Here is a 17,604-nt window from a genome sequence, read left to right as displayed (position 1 = left end):
CATGGAGTATTTTGGTATATTTTTATTTAAATTTACTCTGATACTTAAACTCCTTTCCTGTCTATAAAGCCCAGTCAGCATCAAGCCCCAAGAAGTTCCCTATTTCTAGCCATTTGAGTGACCTGGGGGATGTGGAGGAGGACTCCTCACCAGCACAGAAGCCAGGCAAGCTCTCTGACATGTACCCCTCCACGGTGCCCAGTGTGGACAGTGCTGTGGATTCATGGGATGGGTCTGCAATAGACACCGGCTATGGAAATCAAGGTACGTCTTTACTTCATCCCCCAGAGGACTTGTCATTGTTGAAGCCCATGCTTCTCCAAGATTCATCCTCTGCTCCATGAGGAGAATATCTTTCTTTAACTTGTGTCTGCTTTGGTGCAGCCATATTCATATTGAACACATTGAATACTTACACTCAGCTGGCCATGCATTTTCTTCTAGTGCTTATAAGGCATGAACCTTTACCAAACACTAACAGGCCTCCATTAGGTCTACTGATGGCCAAGTATCCCATCCAGGGCTTGTCCTTCAAGCTTAAATTAATGTGAGGCAAACCATACAATAAAATGGCTCATTCAATACAGGCCCCATTGTCTTATTTTTCAGCAAGCTTTCCAAAAAGATGGATTGGGGAGTTCGGAAGAGGCGCATAAGAGATTAGCCAATGATTTGTGACTCTATTTATTCCTGCCCACTCCTGACTTTTTTTTTCTTTTAGAGACTGGGTCTCACTCTGTCACCCCAGCTAGAATACCCTGGCACCATCATAGTTCATTACAGCTTCAAACTCCTGGACTCAAGGGATCTTGCTGCCTCAGTCTCCTAAGTAGCTGAGACTATATGCACACACCACCACACCCAGCTGATTTTTAAATTTTTATAGATACGGGGTCTTGTCATGTTGTCCAGGCTGGTATCAAACTTCTGGCCTCCAGCAATCCTCCCATCTTGGCCTCCCAAAGTGCTGGGATTATAGGCATGAGCCGCCATGCCCTTTCCCTGAATGTTTATAATTAGAGCACTATAATCACAATGTAGGAAAGTATAGAGTAGATTTTTCTTCATAGGTGTCATCATCATGTGAAGAAATACTATCTACATTAAAAAGCCTCACTCACGGAATATAAACACATAAAAGGTGTCAGACTGAATACAGTGCATAAACTAATAGCTTTTAAAAAATATTTTCTTCCCAGTGATCCGTAGCATCCAAAAGAGAAGTATGTCAGAACTTCTTGGTATTTCTCCTCATCTGAGCCTTACCTTCTCCCATGTTCTATGTAAATTCCAGCCTCTGAATCCCTTGTTTGCTCTGGGTTTCAGTCAGTCAAATAATAAAACACATAAACAGTTTAGAGAACACATCGGTGTGAGGGCTGCTTTGTCACTGAGTTAACTGTACTTTTAGGAGTGTCTGTATCCAGTTTGCTCTCTCCTGGTTTCCCTAGTTTCCTTCTCTCAGCCTGCCTATGTTGTGTTACTCTCTGTTAAGTCCTCTGGTGAACAAAAAAAAATGGAAGGGAGAAAAAACTAGAATAAAAAATGAAAGGAGATGATATTTCAAAGTTGTCAAGTTGTTACTTTCATTAGAGATGATACTGGAGTTGAGTGGGGACAATACTTTGAACACCTAAACAGAATCGGGGCTTTATCTGGCAATTATTTTTTCCAAGTCATAATACCTTGTGACAAGTTCGCCTATGCCACCAAATAACAGACCTTCTGATTGCCTGAGAATTGATGGACCACAGAAGACACTGAGTAAAGGACAGAAGTCACATTCTATCAGAGTAGACTCAGGTTTATTTATCAATTTATTGTGTATTGGTTATTTATTTGTGTATTTTTTGTGTATTGCTTATTAATGTAGAGATATTTTTGTTACCAGAGATTTTTGTGAGGGTGCTATTGATATTAATTAGTTCTTCCCTGTAAGGTGATCTGTAAGACCTTAGCTTCTCCATTCCTTGAAACCACAGACACAGGACCATGAGAAGCAAACTGAATATAGGACCTGCCCCTCACTAATAAAAGATGAAAAACTATTTGTTATTTGTGAAGCATTTTGAAATTTTGAATCATAGTCATAATATTACATTTTGCATTTACAACTTAGACATTTTTATGAGGTTGAAGGGAACTAAGGGATAACTAGAGACAATGGCAATCAGGATAGAATCGAAGTCCTCCAAGGTAATGAAAAAATAGTCATAACCCTTTATATACGTAGAACACTCTAGAGTTTACAAAGCACTTTCGCATAACTAATCCACATTAATTCTTGTAACGAACATGGAAGCTGAAGGCAGGATTTCAGGTTTGGAAAGGGTTTAGGAGTCAGCTAGTCTGATGTCCAGTGCAGCCCTTGGTGCCAGGTCCTGCCTCACTGCATGCCAAGACACGCTGCATGGACTTGAATGCCCAAGGTGACAGGTTGTTCCTTGTGCTGAGGCAGCCCCCTATCTCCACGTAGCTCTGCTGACTCTGAAGCTCTCACTTGTATTGAGCTGCAGTATGCCTATTAGTCCTGGCTATACCCTCAAGGTCATTCTGCACTAGACTAAAGCCTCTTCTCCTGACAGCCCCTTAGATACTCGGAGACAGCTATTGGGTCTCTGTTGAGGCTTTCCTTCTCCAAGCAAAATAGCCCCAGTTCCTTTAACTGTGTCTTCTATAATTTACTGACGAGTATCTCTATCATCGTGTGGGCCTCCCTTATGAATGTGCTTCAGTTTACCTGTGTACCTGTTAAAGTGTAGCATTCAGAAAGGAAAATCACACAACAGCCTGACAGCCCGGAGCAAAGCAAGCTTGTCACTGACATCATTGAAGACAGGAGAACTGATCAATGACACCTACCTCAACATAAGAATTTTAGTGGTCATGGCACATCTGTCACTCATTTTGCGCTTACAGTTTACCAAGATCTCAAAGTCTTGTGAATGCGTTTTTTTCTTTTCTTTACCTGTGATATTCAGTTAAATTGCATCTCTCCAGATTGTGCTTATGAGGTTGACTTTTCAAAAGCAAGGCACAGCTGGGTGCAGTGGCTCAGGCCTGTATTCCCAGCACTTTGGGAAGCTAAGATGGGCAAATCGCCTGAGGTCAGGAGTTCAAGACCAGCCTGAGCAACGTGGCGAAACCCCGTCTCTACTAAAAATACAAAAATTAGCCAGGCATGATGGCACACACCTGTAATCCCAGCTACTTGGGAGGCTGAGGCAGGAGAATCGCTTGAACCAGTAGGCGGAGATTGCAGTGAGCCGAGATCATGCCACTGCACTCCAGCCTGGGCAATAGAACAAGATAATGACTCAAAAAAAATTAAAACAAAAATAAAAGGAAGGCATAGAACCACACTTTTATTTTTCCTATTCAATATTATGTTGTGAGATACAGTTTATCTCTCCAACCTGTCCCTCCAGCCTCTCAGCAGGCTCTCTGCCTTGTTCCAGGAAGCCCCTCCACATTCTCTCTGTTCCCTTTAAGGCTGTAATAGTTGTCTCGTTCCCAGGAGACTGTTGCACCTCTGTAATGCACATCTTCCTCCTGGGGCTGGAAATCGATGTCTTTGCAGCAACATTCCTTACTGTTCTCTCCTTCTTCTCTAAAATGTCCAGCTTGCTCCATTCATTCCTTCAACCAGTATGTAATGACTGGCTTAATATCAGGCCTGTAGACCATGTGGATACACTGTTGGACAAAGGAGACATGGTCTTTGCTCCCATGGAAGAGGTTACCCAGCTGAAGGGACAGTCAGTTAACAAATAAACAAACAGTGGCCCTATCACTTTGTTAGTGAAAAGGGAAATAGAATGGCATGACGAAACCTTGTGGGGAAGAAGGGATGTGTTTAAGGAAGTCCCACAAGGGGCTGATTCTCAGTTCCGCTGTGTGGCTGACTTCTTCCAGTCGGCCTCCAGGTCAGCTTCTTTCACTCCACATTGTCTTGCCCATTAGATGCCTCATGCCCTTCTGCCCTATCAAAATCTTAGGCATTTGGCGTCCTTGCATCTTATTAATTCTTCCTTCTAACTCTGAGAAAACTCTTTGACTGCTTTACTTGGATTTAGCAAAGGTCAATACAAGAGGAGACTGGCAAATTGGTGGTAGTACATAGACTGCCATTCTCACCGGCTGAATAGCTCTTGTGCTCTGTAACTTTGGACTCTCAACTCAGATAGTTACATTTCTATCTTATTTTTCTCCCTTTTGAGGTCATTTTGATCATTTGTATTCTCTCAGAAAATGAAATTATTTCATCCAGCTGTCAAATGTATTTTATATAATTAATCTCTTTTTTAATTTTTTATTTTCTCAGTTTCTATAATTATATCCACAATATTGTTCCTTAATTGGTATATTTATGGTTTTATTATTTTCCCCATGATTCAATTAGTAACAGTTTATTTGATTTCTTTGTTTGGTTTTTATTTTTTCCCAGAGAACTGACTCTTGCATTTATTTATTAGTTTTACTCTAGTTTTTTTTTTTTTACGTAAAATTTTAATTTGACTAACTCTTTCAGTTCCTTTTAAATTTTATTCCTTTTATGACTTAAGTTGGATGTGCGATTTATTTTCATTGTTTTATAAGGATATATTCCTTCTTTGTGTTTTCATAAGGATGATAACTGATAAAGGACACCAACATGTGCAGTCAGAGTCCAACTTTATTTAATGTCATTAAAAAATACAAATCATACAAAGGATAGCACAGAGCAGAAACCCAGTGTTATCCTCCTCTACTCATTAGCAGGGTTTTATTTTTCTCTTTCGTTTCTTTTCTGATCTCTACAAGCTCATGTTTCATCATCATCTTGCCTTGCCCAATTTCTCTTGAGTTCTTATATTTCTGCTTTGATCTCTTGTTTTATAGAGATGATGGCTTTGCTGTGTATTTTTTAAATTTTGTGATTATTTCTGATTGGTCATGTTTATCATTTGCTCTGAACCAGGCTTTTTCTCATGAGTATTCTTCATCTGCTATCACTTTGTTTTTCTATGCCTTTGCTCTCATTTGTCTGATATTTACTGGGTATACATGTTATGCCAATTCCTTTTCAATTACTGCTCACCACTGAATGAGATGAGTTCTCCCTGAACTGGAAGCTGCTAGAGGTTCTGTTTCCAAGCTACCAAATGTACCCCAGTTCCAGCATGGTATGTGTGAGTAAATTCTTCCCCAGCTACCAGAGAGCAGCAACAGCAGGCTGCTCACGAAACAGAATTCCTCTTTGCTACCCTGCCTCATTGAGCTATTGCTCCCTTCAGTCTGTGACATGTGTTCTCTTTCCCTGACTTTACCTTGATGCCAGATGGGATCACAGGTACTTTCTGCTACCAGCCATGCAGTGCACACTGGTGTTCCAAAGCATTGGAGTTTTGCCTCATGCCACTGCCCCTGCTTTGGTAGACTGAGTTGTCTACCAAAGAGTAGTTTGGTAGTCCTGGCCATAGGTGTCTTCTCTCCACTTCTTAACACCACCACCCCCTTCCCATTTGACGTCCACTGAATTTATGTATTATGTATTTTCTTATGTATTATGGTTTGAGATTACATGAACACTCTAGTTGTGATTAAGATGGGGTGTGCATTCTGTTATTTGTCATTACTTTTTGTCTTGAGGTGATTTCTGAGAGAAGAGAGAACTGTCTTTGCATTGACATTCAGACCACAGCCTCATCTGAATACTTTGAATATTTCTTGGCAAGATCAATTACAAATAGTTACACAAACATATGATTTGATTTTCTCATCCTTCACAAAACTGGGTCTTTAGAAAACAAATTTGGCAGGGAATTAACTGGCTCACTTTCCTGTACTAAAATTGGTTTCCAAGAATGAAAGTAATGGCAAGAGCTACAGTCCCAGAATTGTGGAGATGAAAATTGAATTCTTTTTTTTTTTCTTTTTTTGTTTTTTGAGATGGAGGCTCGCTCTGTCGCCCAGGCTGGAGTGCAGTGGTGCAATCTCAGCTCACTGCAAGCTCCGCCTCCCAGGTTCATGCCATTCTCCTGCCTCAGCCTCCCGAGTAGCTGGGACTACAGGCACCCACCACCACGACCAGCTAATGTTTTGTATTTTTAGTAGAGACAGGGTTTCACCGTGTTAGCCAGGATGGTCTCCATCTCCTGACCTCGTGATCCACCTGCCTCGGCTTCCCAAAGTGCTGGGATTACAGGCGTGAGCACAGCGCCCAGCCCGAAAATTGAATTCTAAACTTTATGAATATGAACCAACACTGATTAGTTCACTTTTCTAAATTAATGCTGGGTGTGAATTAAAAGCTACAAATATTAATCTGCATTAGTACAGAAAACCAAATATTACAAGGTTGGAATGTTAGAGTTTTACAAATATCTAAGGCATAGTTACCCTAAAAATAAAAATCATCCTACCAAGATTCCATCTACTTTCAGAAATACCTACTTTCCTATTTTCCACTTGTGCAAATAAAGACCTATTTTTTGTGAAGACCTGTTTTCCATTATTCAAATAAATAAAACTAAACATTAATATCAGTGAAAGGAATCTGGACTAAATTTTATACCTCCCATTAGGATACAAAGTGTAAGATCAGATATGGAAACCCAGATGTAAAATAAAGAAGAAAAGAAGAAAAAGAAAAAGTTGCCAATTCTAAACCAAAGGAGGCCAGGCACGCAGGCCCACATCTGTAATCCCAGCACTTTGGGAGACCAAGGCAGGCAAATCACTTGAAGTCAGGAGTTCGAAATCAGCCTGGCCAACATGGTGAAACCCTGTCTCTACTAAAAATTCAAAAATTAGCTGGGTGTGGTAGTGCGTGCCTGTAATCCCAGCTACTCAGGAAGCTGAGGCAGGAGAATTGCTTGAACCTAGGAGGTGGAGGTTACAGTGAGCCAAGGTCATGCTGCTGCACTCCAGCCTGGGCGATAGAGTGAGATTCTGTGTCTAAATAAATAAATAAATAAATAATCCGAAGGAGAAATGACTTAGGACCATACATTTTATTTATTTTTTATTATTTTATTTTTTGAGACCGAGTTTTGCTTTTATCGCCCAGGCTGGAGTACAATGGTGCGATCTCGGCTCACTGCAACCTCTGCCTCCCAGGTTCAAGTGACTCTCCTGTCTCAGCCTCCCAAGTAGCTGGGACTACAGGTGCCCACCACCACGCCCAGCTAATTTTGTGTTTTTAGTAGAGATGGTGTTTCGCCATGCTGGTCTTGAACTCCTAACCTCAGGTGATCTGCCCGTCTCAGCCTCCCAAAGTGCTGGGATTGCAAGCGTGAGCTACTGTGCCCTGCCTGAGCCACCGTGCCTGGCCAGTACATTTAAAAAATATTATTTCTTTTTTCAATTTATTTATTTTATCAATTTTTAATTTAAAATGTATTTTCCAATATTATATGTGTATTTCATGTGCTTACACCATCATTCAACAACAACAAAAGTTTCATTATCTATCTGGCAGTTGATTTTTTCTTACACCTGGGCTGCCTCATTTATTCCCTGGCTTTTAAGCTTGACTCCTGGTGTAAAGGAATATTCCTCAGGGCCTGTTAACTTTTTATCAGTAATGGCAACAGGTTTGCCTTATACCGAAACATAATTTTCCTCAGATATTCCCTCTTTAAATCATGATATCACCAGCCAGCTGTATCAATTAAAGGCCAAGTTGAGCTGATTTAAAGATTTTCTTCTACATACAAAACAAAATTTAAATGATGGCATTTAAGCAACATCAGGATTTATTTTTCCCATGGTGTCATCAGGACCCAGGTATCTCACTCCCTCTACTCACTTAGCATCTCTGATGTCCCTCCATTGCCACTGCCTTTGTTTCAGGCCTGATGAAATATGGTAACTCCATCCTCACTTATCTTCTTACTTTGAGCATCTTTTCTCACATTTCTATCAATAATCTTTAGAAAAACCAAATCTAGTCATGCCACTCCCTTAAACCAAAAAAACCCTCCTTTGATGGTTATCTATTGTTACAGGATAAAGTCAAAGGTCTTCCATTTAAAACACAGGGTTCTTTGTAATCTAGTCCCCAAATACTTTGTCAGTCCATCTGCTGACACTTCCTTGCAGTACCTTTTAGTGCACATACCCGGAATATCTCACTATTCTCTAAGCAAGCTTTGCATTTTGGTATCTTGATAACACTAGGTATTTTGATATGTTAATTAACCTCTTAATCGGTTTCAAATCCATTGAGAAATAGAAATGAGAGTCAGCTAGGGATTAAAATATCAGCATTTCATTTTATTTTTTTGCTAGAAAAAGCTGGATTTGTCCTGCAGCCAGAATCAGGATAATTATTTTCTTACCCTCAACCCAAGTCTAGACATTGAAATTTAAATAAGACACAAGTCAGAGCTACACAGCAAACCATAACTGAACTGATTACCAATCAATGAGATTAGGTTCAGCTGAAGAGAACTGAAAACTCTAACAATACATTGACTTACATTATAAAGAAGCAGGCACTTCGAGCTGGTATGTAACTCCACAGTGTCATCAGAGGCCCATGCTTCTAAATATTTCGGCTCTGTTATGCTTAGCACTTGACTTTCATCCTTGGGGTCACCTTGTAGTCCAAGACAGTTACTGGGGCTCCAGCAATTTTATTTGCATTCCAGATAGCAGTACCAAAGATGTAAGGAGCCTTCTCAGAAGTCCCCTTAGCTATGTCATTGACCAGAACATTTCACTAAGTTGCACTTAGCTTTGAGAGAAGCTAAGAAGTATAGTTTTAGTCTGAGCAATAATTTGCTCACCCCGAAACTGGTATTCTGGTACTAAGGACAAAGAAGAGAATGAATGTTCTGATGAGCAACAGGTAGTCTGCCATGGTTATCTAACTGCCTAGTCATGCCTTTTCTTGCCTCTATCAAGCTCAGAGAGCCCCAAGATTGTGACCCAGGCTTGCTTACCACACAGCACAGCAGCAGTGGGAGAGAAAGGGTCCAGAATAAGCCAGGAATGGGCTGAGTGACATGCACAGTGTTCTTTTCCAAAACTCACCAGTTGGATAAATCACATTCCTCCTACAGGGAGGAATAAGTAAGTACACATGGTAAGAGAGCCCAGAATATTCCTGGAATACTTTTCCCTTCTTAGGAGTAGAACAGAGACCCACTGATAGAATCGAGGCCCTGTTTACCCTGACTGCACCTTTACCAGGCTCTCTTCCACTTGGCCAACATTGTCTTTTGTTGTTGTTGTTGTTGTTGTTTTTGAGACAGAGTCTCATTCTGTCGCCCAGGCTGGAGTGCAATGGCATGCCCTCGTCTCGCTGCAACCTCCGCCTCTCGGGTTCAAGAGATTCTCCTGCTTCAGCCTCCAGTGTAGCTGGAACAACAGGCATGCATCACAACACCGAGCTAATTTTTGTATTTTTAGTAGAGACAGGCTTTCGCTGTGTTGGCCAGGCTTGTCTCGAACTCCTGGCCTCAGGTGGTGCACCTGCCTCAGACTCCCAAAGTGCTGGGATTACAAGCATGAGCCACGGTGCCCACCATGCACTGTTTTACTCAACAGTTCCAACTAGTAAATGCTGACCTGCTATCTAACTCCAAGCTTATATGTCATTTTTCCTTTGGCACCCTTCATGACCCACCTTCCAATCCCCAAATCTGTCTCTGTCCTTCCATATTAGTGTATTAAGACTAAAAGAATGACACTTTCACATGCTACTAGAACTCACTTTCTATGCCTCTTTCTTCTCCTTCTCCTATACATATACCAAACAATGCAGTTTTTGAGGACAGGAATCAGTTTTATTTCCCTTTGCATTTTAGTTCCGATATATAGTATCTTATACTTAAAAGACACCCAAATGTTTACTGCATTAATAATGCTGAGACTTACCTCTTTTCCTTGTCTCCCTACTTTAAAGATAAGGAAACAGATCTTGAGAGGTTGAAGGGCTTAGTATATAGTAACAATGGGCATCTGTGTTCATTAAAACCTCCTTGTGTTCTAGGCACTTTCATAAGGTGTGCATTCATTCTTCTTCATTCTATTATCAACCTGGTAAAGTACCTATTGTTATCTCCATTTTACACTGAGGTTAATTGGCCAGGCTGTGAAGTGAGGAAGTGGCTGAGCTAGGATTTGAACCTTGGTCTTGTCTTACTTTTATTAAGTTTTATTTATTTGTTTATTTATTTATTTTTGAGACAGGGTCTTTTTATGTTTGTCAGACTGGTCTCGAACTCCTGGGCTCAAGGGATCCTCTTATCTCAGCCTCTCAAGTAGCTGGTATTACAGGTATGCATAACCATGCCCAGTTACTTTTCTTTTTTGGAGATAGGGTCTCGCTTTGTCACCCAGACTGGAGTGCAGTGGTGCAAACTTGGCTCACTGCAGCCTCAACGACCAGACTTAAGCAATCTTCTTGCCTCAGCACCCCGAGTAACTGGCATGCGCCACCATGCCTGGCTAATTTTGGGGGGTTTGGGATTTGTCTTTTTTTTCTTTGTAGAGACAGATGATTGCCCAGGCTGGTCTCGAACTCCTAAGCTCAAGCGATCTGCCTGTCTTGGCCTCCCAAAGTGCTAGGCGTGAGCCACCGCACCTGGTCAACTTTTCTTACTTTAATCTCTGGGTCAGCATAGCACAGACTAGAGAAGAGCTGGGATCAGGTTTTCTGACTTTACATTTCACCCAGAGATTTGAATCTTATCCCCTTTTCTTTCTCTGCTTTGTTGTAATGCAATAATCATTTAATAGTGCTTATTAAGACAAGGCATCCTTATTAGAGATACACATGCCTTTCAAGGTTAGCAGTTTCCTACTGATGGTGGTGCACATCTGCTCAAGCCCATTCTTGCACTCTTGCCTAAGTCTCCAAGAACTATTTATTATACATACAACAGTTGGAAAGAAAATCAGTCTAAAATGTTGAAATTTCACCAGGGAACTCAGTGGTCATCAGGGTTAATGCTTATCAGAAAAGGATACTCCAGGAAGACACCACCAGTTAGCATTGGCTCTTTGAAAGGTTGAAGGTTGAAACCAGTTAAAGAAAGTGAGGTACAGGCTTCCCCAAACTCTTCATGTTATAAAAGCTGAGACTTCATGTATTTGGGGTTGGTTTGATTGATTCAGAAGGAGAAAATGGTTAGTCCATCGGAGGCAGCCAGGATGAAATTCACAGCTACTTAGTTCCCCTTCAAGAGAAGACACATCTGTGTTTCCTTAAGTCAACACTTTTGACAGAAAACTGCATTCATAAGACTTCTTCCCAGATGGCTAATCACACTTCTGCAGTTACCTAGGAAAAAGAGAATGAGATATTGAACTGTAAATATTTCCTCTGCTCCAAGGTCCTCTAATCCTTGGTGTCCTAAAATAGAAGGTTCTTAGAGTATTTCCATCATGTGGTGATAGGCATTGCCCTGGGTTCTTGAGATCAAATCCTTTTGATCAGAGAGTATTATCCTTCAGATACCCTGCTCTCCTTGGGCTTTAAACTAGTAGCAAAAATGGTATTAGAGGCTTCGACAACAGGTGGAGAGAAAGTGAATGGGGAAGAGGAAGCAGGGATATCATGGAGACAGAATCATCTTACGCGATCAGGCTATTTAACTGTACCTGAAAATGTGGGTACAGTTCTGTTTGCTGTATTAAATGATTTAAGTACAGTAAGAAACACATATCATATTCCAAGCCAGTGCATCCATGTAAATACACACGCACACACACAAGTCACAACCTGAAGTAGTGGAGGAAGGCATATGTGATGATTACAGCACAAGCTATGGAGTTAGACCTACAATCGAGCCTCACTTGAACCCCCAAAATAATTTTGAAGAACTGTATACGCCATCACCTACTAAAAGTTGTTGTCTAAATGTTTTTCTCACAAAATGTAAATACTTGCAAAGACTGTAATTTCCAGTTTGTCGTAAAAATGCTTTAAAAATATTTCTATCAAAATCTTGAAACTACAGCTTGGAAATACTTTTGTGGAAAGTGTCCATTATGTAACATAATTGCCAAAGCCATTCCTCACTGTCTCACCCATCAGGCTAATCAGATGTAACTCCCTGGTGGAAAAAAGTCAGCATTTTGCAATTCAAATAAACAATAAACACAGCAGGCTCCTTATCCCTGACATCCGTTGCCCTTCTGAATTCTCTGAGGCAGCATGAGAGATGGACGGGAGAGAGGGGTGAAAGCCTTGCTGTGAGTTTGTGCCTGGTTGAAATAAGGCCTTGCTCCCAACAGACCTCATCACAGGAACAAGTCTTTCCCAAATTATCCCTTGATTTGGCAACTAGGAGTTTATATCCCAGGGCTCAAGCACCTTCAAATACTTGAAATGGGGCCGGCACGATGGCTCACACCTGTAATCACAGCACTCTGGGAGGCCGAGGTGGGTGGATCACCTGAGGTCAGGGGTTCAAGACCATCCTGGCCAACATGGTAAAAACCCTGTCTCTACTAAAAATAAAAAAAAAAAATTAGCTGGGTGTGGTGGTGCACTCCTGTAATCCTAGCTACTTGGGAGGCTGAGGCAGGAGAATTGTTTGAACCTGGGAGGAGGAGGTTGTGGTGAGGCGAGATCGTACCGCTGTACTCCATCCTGGACGACAGAGCAAGACTCCATCTCAAGAAAAAAGAAGATTTGAAATGGATGAGAAATAGGTCTTTTGTTTGTAAAGTGGCAGGAGTACAGCTGTGAAAGAGGAAATGAGAAGGGAGCACTAACTGGCAGATCTCAGCTAAGCCAGTTTGGGGAAGAAGTGCATCTAGAACTTGAGGATCTGAAAACCGATTCTCCAAAAATTATGACTTGAACTCCCAAGAAAGTTTGCAAATAGCCTTAGGTACTTGAAACCACTGTTCTAAGCCGTCCGTGTCCTCATCTGTAAAATGCAAATAATAAGAGTATCTACCTCCAAAGATGGCTCTAAAGAAGAAAGATGGCTCAAAATGAAGTACTTGGTGAAGTCCTTGGTGCACAATAAGCACACACTATGTGTTCACTATTGTTATTGTCATTGCCGTTATAATTTGACTCCTCTACTGGTTAACAATGTCATTTCTCAATGGATTAAGTAATCCTTGGGCCCAATGCTAACACCTTGTTTATATTTTAGGCACTAGTTTTCAGGCCTCAGGATACAATTTCAACACCTATGACTGGAGGAGTCCAAAACAGAGAGGCAGCTTGTCCCCAGTCACTAAGCCTCGAAGCCAGACTTACCCAGATGTGGGGCTGAGTAATGAAGACTGGGACCGGTCCACAGCCAGTGGGTAAGGTTTTCAACCAATGCTGCCTCATCCAAGATGCTGCATGGTCATGTGGGCAGGATTTGAACTTCTGTACTTCCAGTGGCACATATTGTTAGTATGGGCTTCTTAAAGCCACCATAATCATCCATGCTGGCCACATGGCAGGATTCTAAAAGCTGCCTGACCAGTGGCAGCCTGGGCACCACACAACAGGGCAAGAGCTGGGTTTCCCCTAACGAAAACAGTAGTAGCACCTGGGGAGAAGCTGCTTCTATAAACTTTGCACTCCCTTCCTTATGACATGTAGGTCCCCCTCCTTTATTTTATTTTATTTTATTTTGTTTTGTTTTGTTTTTTTTGAGACAGAGTCTCACTCTGCTGCCCAGGTTGGAATGCAATGGCAAGATCTCGGCTCAATACAACCTCCACCTCCCAGGTTCTAGCGATTCTCAAGCCTCAGCCTCCTAAGTAGCTGGGATTATAGGCATGTGCCACCACATGTGCCTAATTTTTGTTTTTTAATTTTCTCTTGTATTATTTTTATATTTTATTTTATTTTATTTTATTTTTTGAGATGGAGTATCGCTCTATTGCCTAGGCTGGAGTGCAGTGGCGCCATCTCAGCTCACTGCAACCTCCGCCTCCTGGGTTCGAGTGATTCTCCTGTCTCAGCCTCCCAAGTAGCTGGGATTACAGGCATGCACCACCACGCCTGGCTAATTTTTGTATTTTTACTAGAGACGGGGTTTCATTATGTTGACCAGACTGGTCTCAAACTCCTGACCCTCATGATCTGCCTGCCTCAGCCTCCCAGTGCTGGGATTACAGGTGTGAGCCACCATGCCCAGCCTATTTTTTTATTTTTGAAACAAGGTCTCACTCTGTCACCCAGGCTGGAGTGCAGTGGTATGATCTCAACTCACTGCAACCTCCACCTCCCAGGTTCAAGCAATTCTCCTGCCTTAGGCCCCTGATTAGCTGGGACTGCAGGCACCTGCGACCACGCCCAGCTAATTGTGTTTTTCGTTATTTTTAGTAGAGACAGGGTTTCACCATGTTGGCCAGGCTGGTCTCACACTCCTGACCTCAAGTGATCTGCCCACCTAGGCCTCCCAAAGTCCTGGGATTACAGGCGTGAGCCACTGCACTGGGCCCCTCTCCTTTCTTTTAAAAGTTAGTTTCACATTAAGTTACATTTTTTTTTTAAAGATACCTCATGGATCCATCTTTTCAGCAAAGTATATTTTACCATTTTGTTCCTTACCAAAACATTTTAAGGAAATTTATAAAAACTGATAGCATTTGGTTTACTGATAATGATCCTTAAATAAGTGGGAAAAACACATGTTTCTCTCTTAGAGAAAAATTTGATTTCTCGTTCCTTGTAGATATAGCAGCTGAAATACATTTCCAACGTTCCATCCCATTCCAATAGGGCCATGTGGCTGCAGCCCATTTAGCAACAGCCACGAATAGTCTGAAATCCGGTAGTAAGACCATGGACCATCCTTTCCATCTTCACAACACTGCATTTCCTAAAGCGTCCCTCTGCTGAAGCTAATATACTTGGAGGGCACAGGTGGAAGAAAGCCAGATCCAAAATAACTCTCTTTCTATATTTTGTGTGAGATGAAAGAGAGATATTCTGAATACAAAAAAAAAAAAAAAAGGCCGGGTGCGGTGGCTTACCTCTGCAATCCTAGCACTTTGGGAGGCCGAGGCGGGCGGATCAGGAGGTCAGGAGATTGAGACCATCCTGGCTAAAACAGTGAAACCCCGTCTCGACTAAAAATACAAAAAAAAAAACAAAAACAAAATTAGCTGGGCGTGGCGGCGGGCGCCTGTAGTCCCAGCTACTCAGGAGGCTGAGGCAGGAGAATCGTGTAAACCCGGGAGGCGGAGCTTGCAGTGAGCCGAGATTGCGCCACTGCACTCCAGCCTGGGCGACAGAGAGAGACTCCGTCTCAAAAAACAAAACAAAAAAATGTCTGGCAAGTTCCTAACGCAGCCTGTGTTTCTTGACAACAGTTTTGCAGGGGCTGCCGACAGTGCAGAGACAGAACAAGAGGAGAACTTCTGGTCTCAAGCGCTGGAGGATTTGGAAACCTGCGGACAGTCAGGAATTCTGAGAGAACTGGAGGTAGCCTCGGTCCTGCTACTTACTTTTATTGTTTCTACATTCATTTTTTTTTGGTCCTTTTAAGTTTGCATTTCTCACACCAGTTCATTTAAAAGCTTTAACCCTTTCCACAGGAGAAAGCTGACAGGCGTGTGTCTTTGAGAAACATGACTCTCTTGGTAGCTACCCTTTATGTTTATATTTTTGCTTGTGAAGCTGCCTTCCCTACCCCCTTGCCTTCTGGACAGCAATTTGATTTTATACAATGCGGTCAAAAGTATTTATTTCCCCATCTCCACCCCTCAAGCTTACTGACTTGTGGCTTCTGCCATTGCTCCCTGCTAACCCTGACTGTATCTGTTTCCCACCAAATCGCTAAAAAGCGAGCTAAGTCTCCCAGCAGCGGCGCATCCCATTCTCTTAGTTGCTTTAGAAAGGTTTCTTTGGCATGTTTTCATTTGTACCTGGTATAGAAATTAATTTGATCGTTAAGAGGAACATAAGAGGAAATTTTATTTTACTCTGTTTTGTCCTTAAAGTAGATGACATTGCAGCTGGTGAAAAAGGCCAGTCTATTGGATAAGCAGCAAAAATATTACAGAGTACATTGCTGTTAATTGTAAATCCTGATTCCATCTGTATTAACTTAGTGTGAATTCAAGGAAGAACGAGATGGAATGTAATAGCTGAACTCCTGGTGAGTTCTTTAATCAAAGCCATGAATTTGCTGATGGTATTCACACTTTAGTCTGGGAAGTCCTGGACTGTTTCCTTTTATGTTCTTTTAAATTTTCTGAGCTGTAAAAAATAAAGTGGCAAAAGTCTCATTTTTATTTTGATGTCTTATGAGGTCCCCAAGTCACCATAAGGAATGTGAATGGCATAATGGGGTGAAACTCTTGCAATTCTAAAATGATTACTCATCTTTATATTATTTTGCTTCTCAATTGCATGTGTGGATATTTTATGTGATTCTAATGTTTGTGAATCTGCAAAGAGAATTATACAGAAAACTATTAGTTTGAACTTGTAAACATCATAGTATTATCTGGCATGAATTACAGCTTCAGAGCACAGTTAAAGGTCCTGGACATGGATAATCCTATAAAATCTAAACAAAGTAAGATGTTAGCAATGATTCCTTTTTATACAACTTTCAAAAAGAGCAGAATGCTTAAGTATCAGCTGGCTTATTTAAACCTGTACCACCTTCTGCATGTAGAATGATGAAGAAAAGTAGCCCAAACTGAATAACGAGCACAGTTCCCAATTCTTGAACATAGCCCTGCTTTTGAAAGCACGTTTTGGCTCATCCTGCTTTTTCATTGTGCATTTTGATATTTCCCTTTTGACGAAAAAAAGTTGTTTTTCTAACAGCTTATTTTACATTAGGCAAAAAGAAAATAATGTAAAAAGTGATACAATGAGGTTCTGTTTTCACCCAGAAATTGAGTTATCTGATGAAAACAACATCCATCAGCAAGAGTAGATGTTATGTTGCCACAGCCTATGAATTTGCTGTAACATAGCTCCAGACAGATGTGGCCCTTGACATTATTAATGCAGAAAGCAAATGAGTTGAATTTACAAGCCAAAGAGAAATTAAATCCTCAACTAGGATGAATGATTTGCAAATTCATAAATTAGTTACATTTACACTTGTATCACAAAGAATATTTATTTATTGGTTTCAATGAACCCCATTCCCTTGATTGGAAATGCTATTATACAAAAAATATTAGAGCTAGATTCTTGCATATTAAATTTACATCCAGCATTAAAAGTTAAAGCACACTATAATACTAATAAATGTAGAAGGTTAGCTAAGATGAAAGATGATTACAATTGAAATGGAAATGAAAATTAATTTACTAATCATTTCCCCTATTGCTAGCAATAATTTAGTTTCAACTTTAGCCCTGAAAAATGTATAGCTTTAAAAAAGAGAAATTTGAATGAGTCTTTGGACAAGTTTTTAACCTCTCTTATCAGATATTTCTTCTATAAAAATGGGAATTATAATGAGCTAATAATTATGTGGCACTTAACAAGTATTCAATATTCAATAAAAATTAACTATTAGTATTTTTGCCCTTTCTTGATTAATGAACACTGCTTTAACTATTTTTTGTTTAGCATAATATAAGAAGAAGGTTTAACTAAATGTCAGATAGAGAACTCTAGGCTGCCTTAGGAATAATATACAATTATGAATTATGGCAAATGAAAACAGGTAATACATA

General features: G+C 40.8%; 1 protein-coding gene across 7 annotated transcripts in view; it reads left to right on the top strand.

Moving 5' to 3' along the window:
- GRIP1 (glutamate receptor interacting protein 1) overlaps window positions 1-17,604 on the top strand; it is a 715,306-nt gene that overhangs the window by 661,817 nt on the left and 35,885 nt on the right. For all 7 annotated transcript variants that reach the window (XM_058426061.1, XM_058426059.1, XM_058426058.1 and 4 more), the window contains 3 exons: window positions 70-264; window positions 13,107-13,263; window positions 15,271-15,382. In XM_058426061.1, coding sequence (XP_058282044.1) covers window positions 70-264; window positions 13,107-13,263; window positions 15,271-15,382 — 464 coding nt within the window. The remainder of the gene's footprint in view (window positions 1-69; window positions 265-13,106; window positions 13,264-15,270; window positions 15,383-17,604) is intronic.

Source organism: Hylobates moloch, unplaced genomic scaffold (assembly GCF_009828535.3).
Source record: "Hylobates moloch isolate HMO894 unplaced genomic scaffold, HMol_V3 SCAFFOLD_12, whole genome shotgun sequence".
NCBI lineage: Eukaryota > Metazoa > Chordata > Mammalia > Primates > Hylobatidae > Hylobates > Hylobates moloch.
This window is presented reverse-complemented; position numbering and strand designations above follow the sequence as displayed.